The 10,548-nt window shown below is 40.0% G+C and overlaps 1 gene segment (V, D, J or C); it reads left to right on the forward strand.

Annotated features, from left to right (window-relative positions):
* Positions 1-3,444: 3,444 nt before the first annotated feature.
* Positions 3,445-3,984, forward strand: LOC127216986 (Ig heavy chain V region 3-6-like). The segment is given in 2 exon segments: positions 3,445-3,510; positions 3,593-3,984. Coding segments are annotated over 2 exon segments (435 nt in total).
* The last annotated feature ends 6,564 nt before the right edge of the window (positions 3,985-10,548 follow it).

Genomic DNA, 10,548 nt, shown 5'->3' on the forward strand with positions numbered 1-10,548 from the left:
AAGACAGCAAAGAGGAAAACCAAAATAAATGTGTTATGCAGAGCCAGAGGAAAAATTGTAGAGGGGCAAGTAAGTGTCTTTCCTGACTAAGAATTTTTTCCTCTCAGTTAACCACATACAAGGTTAAAACCCTCCCCTAGAAGAGTAAAAGATCAGTTAGTTGCTAGAATCTATGTCATTCTCCCAGAAATGCCACAATAACAGAAATGACCCAGTTCAATGACTCTCTCAACCATCAAAACAGTTCATCTCATACTGGAATGATTTTCTCTATTGGAAAACTAGTACCTGTATGAGTTGTTAGCAGATGGGGTTCTAGAGCACAAAGAAGAAATGTACATGTGGTCCAATCCCTAATGTAGTAGCTAACTCCAATTAGAACACCTTTCAAATGAAAAATGAGATTTCTCTAAGGGATGTTTTTTTGATTTGTTTGTTTTTGTTTTTTTGTTTGTTTGTTTTTGCAAACTGCATGAGGAGTTTTTACTCCAAGTACACTGGTGTACACAGTCATACGCCACGCAGGGGAATAGGACTGAGGACCCTGAGTGAAATAGCTTTTAGAGGGTTTGCAACAAAGCCTGCACATCGTAAACCAATCATCTCACAGCATCAAGATATAGCCTCTCTAAGGAATTCTACTAGAGTAAAAGAAACACTCCTAAGAATAGGCTGAGGACATTGGCCATTGTCATCAAGAATCCATTCAAATGGCTTTGGGAGGTTCCCTGTCTCATGACAGCATGTGGCTTTATTGCCATTTTATTTATTTATTCATTCATTTATCTCTTATTTTATTCTACAGTTCCTTTTCTTATGCAATATAGCTTCTAATTTTGTGTTTTTATGGAAATTCCTGAGTATGCAAATCAGGTTGTTTCTGCATCCATACTTTTTGTTGGCCATTTTTCCTTCAGTTTTTTGTTTGTTTGTTTTGAACACTTCCAATTTGTTAATTTTTCTTTGAACTCCTTTTATTTTATTTTACTCACTAGAAGCCTGATTGTTTTGCAAAAGATAGCAAGGTGGTGTACATGGATGGGGAGGCTTGGGAGTTGAGTTGGAGAATGCATGGGATGCAGCTGTTTCTATCATCATGTGTTTTCTCTACATCCTACAGTCTGGATGGAGCAAGAAGTAGGTCTGGACCCAGTGTCCACAACAACATGACAGGGTGTTTACTTTCTGGGCAAGAGGGAAACTCATCACATGTATGGAAAATGGAAAATAACTTGAGCAGTATGGGCTCCATAATCAGAAACCAGGAACTCAGGAACCCAAGTGTAAAAACTATATTGTGACTTACATGAGACCTTAAAAATACAGAAGCAGCAACTACTTTCAAAGCAGAATTATTCATAAAAGCCAGAAGTTGGAAACAAACTGGATGCCCCTTGACCAAAGAATGAATAAAGAAAATGTGGTACATTTACACAATGGAGTACTACTCAGGGCTAAAAAATTATATCCTAAAATTTGCAGGCAAATGAACAAAACTAGAAAAAAACATCCAAAGTGAGGTAGCCCAGAACCACAAAGACAAATACAGTATGAATACCAGACATAAATGAATACCAGAAATAAGCAAGATACCTACCTACAATCAAAACCCTAGAGAAGTTTGAACCCTCTTCCAGAAACAGATAGAAGCAGATGTAGAAATCCAAAACTAGTCATTGCGCTGAACTCTTGGAGTACACTCAAAGTGAGGGAGAGGCGATAACGTGAAGGAAGGAGTCAAGAGCATGATGGGAAAACCCACAGAATCAGCTGACCCGAGCTAGTGAGACATCACTGACTCAGATCTGAGAAACTGGGAACCTGCACAAGACTGAACTAGACTCCCTTAATATAGGTGACAATGGTGTGACTGGGACAATATATGGGTGCACTCGCAGTGGGCTCAAGATCTAACTCTAATACACAAACCTACTTTGTGGAGCCAATTCTGTATGGGGAAATACCTTGCTTAGCCTAGACACAGGGTGTGGGAGTGGATATGTACCTTGGACCTGGCCTGGTGAAGCCCTCACAATCGCTGTCCCTCACTTGCTCTGTCACTGGTGACTCCATCTCCAATGGTTACTGGTGGACCTGGATCAGGCAGTTCTCAGGGAAGAAGCTGGAGTGGATGGGGTACATAAATTATGGTGGGGGCTACAACCACAACCCATCCCTCCAGAGACTCATCTCCATCACCAGAGATATATCCGAGAACCAGTTCTTCCTCCAGCTGAACCCTGAGACCACTGAGGACACAGTCACTTATTACTTGCAAGATACACAGTGAGGGGAGGTCAGCAAGAGCCTAGACACAACCCTCCTTGCAGAGGAGCTCTGTGCCAGCAGGGGGCGTTCAGCCTTAATCAAGCCCGGGTATTTTAAGTCTCTAGATTTGGAAATAAAAACATCTGGTTTCCTCTGCCTTTGGTTCTTACTTTGTAAGCACAGAAAAGACAGGGGTTCTTTTCTCTTTCTAATACCAAAGTGCTGTTCTTTTGTAGAGTCATGTGTATTTGTTTCTAACTGTGTCTCTCACGGCAGGTTATACAGTAATATTTCTTGACCCTTTGAATTTGGAGCAAGTATTTACCAACTGGCCCATCTCTGTGGTTTTAGGGATACAGTTTGATGAAAATACCTTTTTGGAACTCAGCTGATGTCACATGGCATTACCTTTCACAGAAAAATGTGATCCCTCTTTTGACTGCCCTCACTCTATTCTCAGTAACATCTGTATGTTGGAGCTCATCAAAGCCTGCTCACGGAAAGCAGTTTCTGTGTTGCCTAGGGACATAGTGGAAATGGGTGCAGCTGGGACAATATATAAAGGTACATTATATGAAGGTACTGGCAGTGGTCCAAGATCTAACTCCAGTGCACAAACTGACTTAGTGGAGCCCATTCTATAAGGAGAGATATGACACCATATCCAGCCTTGACACAGAAGTTCTGGGTGGTTGGGAAGCACCTTGGTCCTGCCTCAAAGAGATGATGGGACAAAATGTGTAGATCCTACACTCTCCAAGAAGTAAGAGGAGAGGGGGTCGGGAGAAGTGGGAATGGAATGTAAAATATAAACTAATTAATTAAAATAATACTATATAAAATGTTAAGAAATAAATGAATTGATATAAAGCAACAAAAATCAAAAGAAGAATTTTGTGTGGAGGTCCTGCTAGGAACTGAAGGTGAGGTCATGTCAAGATTGATTCCTGTGATCCCTGCCTTCCCCATGCTCTCTATTCCTGACTCACACTGCAGATGATCAGTCACAATAATGGCCATATTGTAATAAGGAAATGGGGTGGTATGTATCTTCCCTCTTCATTAAAATGTAGGCTGACTCCCCACATGCAAATGCATCTTCTAGCCCTAAGTTAAATACCCCCTGAGTTATGGGAGATCACATCTCTCTCACTGGAGGCTGAGGCTGACCTCTGAGAAAAGTGGGTGAATCCTAGAAGATGAGAATGTTGGGACTTCTTTACCTGGTGATGGCCCTTCCTGGTGAGTGTGATCATTTCACACATGTGTCCATGAGAGGTTATTATACCATGTGATTGACTGAACTGACTCTTCTTGTCTGCAGATGTCCTGTCCCAGATCCAGCTTCAGGAGTCAGGACCTGGCCTGGTGAAGCCCTCACAATCGCTGTCCCTCACTTGCTCTGTCACTGGTTACTCCATCACCAGTAGTTACTGGACCTGGATCAGGCAGTTCCCAGGGAAGAAGCTGGAGTGGATGGGGTACATAAGTTATAGTGGTAGCACTAACTACAACCCATCCCTCCAGAGCCGCATCTCCATCACCAGGGATACATCCAAGAACCAGTTCTTCCTGCAGCTGAACTCTGTGACCTCTGAGGACACAGCCACTTATTACTGTGCAAGAGACACAGTGAAGCAAGTTCATCATGAGCTCAGACACAAACTGCCCTGCAGTGGAGCTCTGCGCCAGCAGGGGGAGCTCATCCCTAACTGAGTGCAGGAACTGCAAGGAAAAAAAATCTGCATTATCTCATGTGTTGTAAATTACCCAGGTCCAATCATTTTTGCACACAGGGCAGCGTTTTCCTCGTCTCAAGAGCACATCACAGTGTTCTCAGACTCTCTCTGACATTCTTTCTTTGTCAATTACTCCTTCCTCATATGCTGTGATTAATTTCTTCTTTATATTTTATTGTCAATCATTTTATTCATCTATGATGTTTTTTGATGATAGCGATAAGCCAGTCATCCCATTATCTCATTAATTCCATTACCCCACAAAGCACTCTAAAATTCATAGTGAAGTCCTTTTCTTATCGTGGCTGCTTGGAATTATCCTGCAGTAGCTGCACATGTTAAAGTAGACCTGTCATCCACACACGTGCCTGTCCCTCATACATAGCCTATGGGTTGATTGGGAGAACTTATGGTGATGCTGTGCTTTGTTTATTGAAGAGTGCACACAACTTTCACCACACTCATCCACATACAAGTCAATGAATTGTCCTTATCTGAGTATCAGCACTTCTAGTCTCTTGTTTTTTGACAAGTTATACTATAATATGGGATGGGAATTTTCATGTGCATTTAATTTTTGAATCAATAATACTTCAAAAATGGAAATTCTTTTCATATTATGAACATGCAAATTTATTGCATAATGTGAACATGTTCACATTATGAATATACAGACATATTTATTTACTATTTATTTGATTGTTTTCTGTTCATTGGATTGATTTAACTTCGTATGTCCATATGGGCTCATGCTCATATTTATGATGTGTGAATATTTTCAAACTTCCAGTGTTACAAGCAACAGTGAACAAACTGAGCAGGGCAGGTTGTATGCCTGTATTTATGTATAAATGTGTAAGTGTGTGTGTGTGTGTGTGTGTGTGTGTGTGTAAAAAGTTAATAGGGAGAAGGAGGCTAAGAGTTCAGGAGAGTTTGGAGAGTTGAGCTATAAATCTGTATGTATTTTTCTTTCTTGATTTATTTAATATATATAATATTGACTTATATTACCCATGGCCTATACCACCATCTTTCTTAATTTGTTTATTGGTTTAATATCTCATGTAAACTTTGACTGTTTTTACTATATTCATACCATCTGAAATTGTAAATTGTTTTTAATTTTCTAAATTGGGTGACTTTTGATTGTCATTGTGATTGATGTTCTAGCTGATATCAAGTAATTTCTTGACTAAGCTTGTTCAACCTGACATAATTAAGGTGTTCTTATGGAAGGATTTACTATTCAACTCTACAACATTTCTTTATCACAACTGAAAGCAAATAAGTAAACAAAAGGGAACGTATTTTTAAAATTTTAAAACACAAGAAGCAGAATTCTGCAGCATGCTAAAAAGGAAATATTAAATCCTTATTATATATGAAAGAGGATGGCACATTCTCAGAATTTAGGAATTTTTGAAATTTCCATTCACAATTATTTTCACCATTAATACCATGTAAGACAAATTTTGTCACTAGAAGAACCAAATACCTCAGGTTGCAATCCCATTTTTAAATTGAGGTATTAGGTTCATGTTATAGCCACAAGGTCTGCATGGGTCTCATGAATGGTTCTTTTATCATACAGGATGAAAATTTTTCTCTCAGCATCCTGCTGCCTGACACAGATCTCTTCTACCTCTTTCTCTAACTAGATTAGGTCCTTATCTAAGAAGTACCCTGTTTGTGAATATGCAAATCATGTGAGTCTATGGTGGTAAATACAGGGATGTCCACACCAGGAACAACATATGATCAGTGTCCTCTCCACAGTCACTGAGCACACAGGTCCTCACCATGGGATGGAGCTGGATCATCCTCTTCCTGGTGACAGCAGCGACAGGTAAGGGGTATAAGTTCCAGACTTGAGGAGGGGCCATGTACTCAGGTGACAGTGACATCCACTCTGTCTCTCTCTTCACAGATGTCCACTGCCAGGTCCAGCTGCAGCAGTCTGGGGCTGAGCTAGTGAAGCCTGGTTCCTCAGTGAAGCTGTCCTGCAAGACTTCAGGCTACACTTTCACTGACTATATAATAAGCTGGGTGAAGCAGATTCCTGGACAGGGCTTGGAGTGGATTGGATTGATTAATCCTGAATATGATAATACTGACTACAACAAGAAGTTCCAGGCTAAGGCCACACTGACTGCAGACAAATCCTCTAGCACAGCCTACATGGAGCTCAGCAGCCTGACATCTGAGGACTCTGCTGTCTATTTTTGTGCAAGACACACAGTGCTGCAAACACATCCTGAGTGTGTCAGAAACCCTGGAGGAGCAGCAAGCTGCGATAACAAAGAACAGTATGGAGACTTACTCAGAAATAGGCAATCTGTTTGCCCCTTTGTCTGTAACTTCAAAGTCCTACAGGGTGTTTGTCAAAGTTTCAAAATGCCATCAGAGAATGAAGTTATGCTGACTCAAGATGTCCCATACAGTACACCATATCTTGACCAAGGTTTGACAGTGACCTCCTCAACTGATATGCTTCCTTAATGAAAAGATCACAAAAAAACAAGCTGTGCCAACATATTATTCCATATTTGGCAACATTTAGGGCCGCTTCTCAGACATCATTTGGGACAGAGCAATGGGAGTACAAACTGGGAATATAGTACATTGAATCTTATTTGTCTGTTAATAAACCTTACATGACCTCAATTAATTTCCTTTATTTTCTTGCTCAGGTAACATTGCAGTGAGAGCAGTGATCTTATTAGCTGATGCCCTGCATGCTCTTTTCCCTGTTTCCTGAAGCTGAACTGTCATTGTAACACGTTCTGTATTACAGACATTGAATGGACATCTGTACATGGTGCAAAATGCTCTCTCTACATTGATGTATACACAAACACACACTCTTTATTGTTGTTGTTGGAGGAGGCAACATGGCCAAATTAGGACATCTATTGACTCTTGGCTCTATTATAAATGTGTTATATATGGATCCAAAATTTTCTGTCTCTGTATACTTTTTTCGGTTTTCTTTTTAATTAGGAGAAAACACATAAACCTTGGCTTCATCAAGGCTGAATGGCAGGAATAGGACTGCTATTGTTTGCATGGCTTCAATATGACTATTTTAATTAAAACAATAATGAAAAAGAAACTGAAAAGAATAACGCGGTGTGCAACACGAAAAATAAAACCCAAAAAACTGATATTGGTGTCTAAGCTCCAAGCTGGAGATATTGAAGCAAACCTGCCAGCCACTTGCTCTTACTTCTATCAATGCTGGAATTAAAGAGACAATGCTTAAACTGTTCCTAACTTCACTGTTCCCAGGATCCACTCAGACAGCTATGCTCTCCTCAACGTGGCTAGACCATAATCCTGAGACTAAATACCCTTACAATAAATACCTCTCAAATACCTTGGGATTGAAGTCATGAGCTCCCATTGACTCACAGGGTCATTTGGGTCTCAGAGCTCAGTCTACCTCTTAATCTTGAGTCCTGGTTTTAAAGGTGTGGGCAACCACTGTCTAGTTTCTATAGCTAACTAGTGAGACTGGCTTTACAAACTGATCTTCAGTAGCTTTATTATTATCCCATAAACAATATATCACCACAACAGTGCGCAGTGGGATTGTCCAGTGTGAACATATTTATATGTTTATTCATTCATTTGTTTATTTATTTACTATTTTTAGTAACTCACATCAACACCAACACGTTGTATAAACAGGACCCAGTGACAAGAAAACTCAATTTGCTTCTCATCTGACCTGATTCCTCTCACATATATGAGCATTCTTAGGATGAGAATTGGTTGCAATATCTTGCCAACACAATTCATGATTATTCTTCCTTACCTGCTGGGCTTTTTCCCAAATGTCAAATGAATCTCAGGAAGTGTCTTTTGAACCAAGTAAAGGTATACAAAAATTTCTTTACCTCAAAGGCCTAGTGACCCCTGCTACTTTTTTTTTTTTTTTTTTTTTTTTTGATGAAACAGTAGTGTCAACGCCATCATGAATTCTATTTTCCAAACATAAACCAGTGTCAGATTAGAAAGGAAAGAAAGTTTCCCTTATCTGAGAATCTGTGGAAGCATCAACAGAAAGACTAAGATTGACATAGCTTTTGGGTTACTGTTAGATATAAACTGGAAAGACCCATGCAGCTTTCATAGAAGTATTTCATATGGTACAGAATGGATTTCTCAAGAATAGACAAAGCCTTTCATCCTCCCCTGAACTCCATATTATGGCTGTTTTTGTGCATCTCAGTCACACAAGATTCCTAGGACAACCTCCTAACATGTATAGGTTAGCTGAGAGAGTACAAACCTGCCGACACACATTTCAAAGCAATCCCTATATGGGAGTGAGATCATTCAATTGGAGAACATGTTCTGTCAAAATAAACACAGAGGGACATAGTCCAGTATTACATCAAGTTCATAACATCAACAACATTACTAAATACATTTGTCATGAGAGAGAATAAGAGAATAAAGGAAATCCAAATAAAGTAGTGTCCAGTAAGGGTGTTTCTTGAATGTATTCAGAGTTTAGTCCTCTCAGGTAACCTCATTTAAGGCCCAAGAGACCATATCATATGGCGGGTAGAACCTCGACTAGAAGGATACGAGAACAGTTCACAGAATCTCCTGGGAATGCTAACAATAACAAAAATGATCAAGATCAAAGGCCCTGTCAATCACCATGAGGACTCTTTTACTCATGGTACAATGACTTCCTCTATGGAAAACAAGGAACTTTCAATCTTGTCTCACAAAGAGGCAATTTCAAAGACCTTCATGCGGAGATTCAACCCCAATAGGACAGAGTGTATTAATCCAGGGAGCAAGAATGTCAGGAAAGGTGGAGGGACAATAGAGCATGGCCCTAGAGTGGAGGCTCTAGACTTATCTCCACATTTGGAACTCACAAACATGGTTCCTTCAGTACATTGAAGATGTTTAAAAATAGTGACCTGATGTACAGGTGTGTTACTTTCAACACAACCATCACCAGATTAGCAATAACTACAAGCAAAAAGATTTAAATTTTAAGAAGTTATTTATAAAAAATTAATAGTGTATATAATTTCGTACCATTGTTTTTCAACATGGGTTAACAGACATCAGTCACACTGCAAGAAAAGAACACTAAAATACACCCTTGAAAACTATATCTTCAGTTTCACATCTGGACCCAATATTCATGAAACTGCTATTCATACATTATAAACAATGTATTATAATTCCTTCTGTTGATCTAAAATCCAAAGTGTTGTCTCTGGTACAAAAAGAAACATAACAAAATAAGACTTTGAATTGTATCATTAATATTTAACAAATAAAGGTAATTTTTGTTTCTCTCCACTGCTCCAGGCATTCATGTTTAGTATCTGCACCACAAAATAATTCTTCTGCAGAAAATGTAAAACTTTCTCTCTCTGATCATCTTGAAAACCAGGATAGCCCTGACTCCATAGCTCAGCCCAAGGAGCCCATACCTGGATTCCCAGGTCTTCCCATCCAGTGACAGTACTGAATAAACAACAATAACCAAGGAGCTGGCTGTAGGGAGATTTTACTGCTGCTTTCACAATGTTTATTGAAAATACTTTTTAAATAAAATTAGAAAGAAGTTTGGTTTACATGTCATCCCCAGTTCCCTCTACCTCCCATTCTTCCCTGCCTCCCACCAATCTCTGATCTGTCACCTCTCTTCTTCCCAGGATATGGTGAGGCCTTCCATATGGGGTCTTGAAAGTCTGTCAAATTATTTGGAGCAGGACCTAGGCCCTCCCCTGTGTGTCTAGGCTGAGAGTGTATCCCTTTATGAGGAATGGGCTCCCAAACTCCATTAGTACACTAGGGATAAATACTGCTCCACTATCAGAGCATACATTTCCCAGGCCTCCTAACTGACACCCACATACAGGGGGGTTGGTTCGGTCTTATGCTTAACTCCAGCTATCAGTCTGGGGTCCATGAGCTCCCTTTTCTTCAGGTCAGCTGTTTCTGTGGGCTTCTCAAGCCTGATCTTGATTCCCTTCTTCATCACTGCTTTCTCTGTGCAAGTGGATTCCAGGAGTTTGACTCAGTGGTTAGGTGGGTGTCTGCTTCTGCTTCCATCAGCTACTAGATGAAGGATGTCATATAAGGTAGTCATCAATCTCATTATTAGGGAAGGCCATTTAAGGTAGCCTCTCCACTATTGCTTAGAATGTTATTTGGGGTCATCATTGTGGATCTTTGAATACTTCTCTAGTGCCAGATTTGTTGTTAAACCTGTAATGGCTCCCTCTATTGTGGTATCGCTTTTCTTATTCTTCTCTATTCTTCCCCTTACTCAATATTCCTGCTCTGCCATGTCCTCCTCTCCCCTCCTCTTTCCCCCTTATCTTTCTCCTAACTCACTCTGTACCCCCATGCTTCTCTGATGGTTTGTGTTGTAGGCAGGTAATCCTTTGCTCTATGCCTAAAATCCATATATGAATGAGTACATACCATGTATGTCTTTTTGTGACTGGGTTACTTCACTCAGGATGGTTTCTTTTACTTACATCCTTTGCCAATATTT

This window comes from Phodopus roborovskii, unplaced genomic scaffold (genome assembly GCF_943737965.1).
Source record: "Phodopus roborovskii unplaced genomic scaffold, PHOROB, whole genome shotgun sequence".
In the NCBI taxonomy this organism is placed as follows: Eukaryota; Metazoa; Chordata; class Mammalia; order Rodentia; family Cricetidae; genus Phodopus; species Phodopus roborovskii.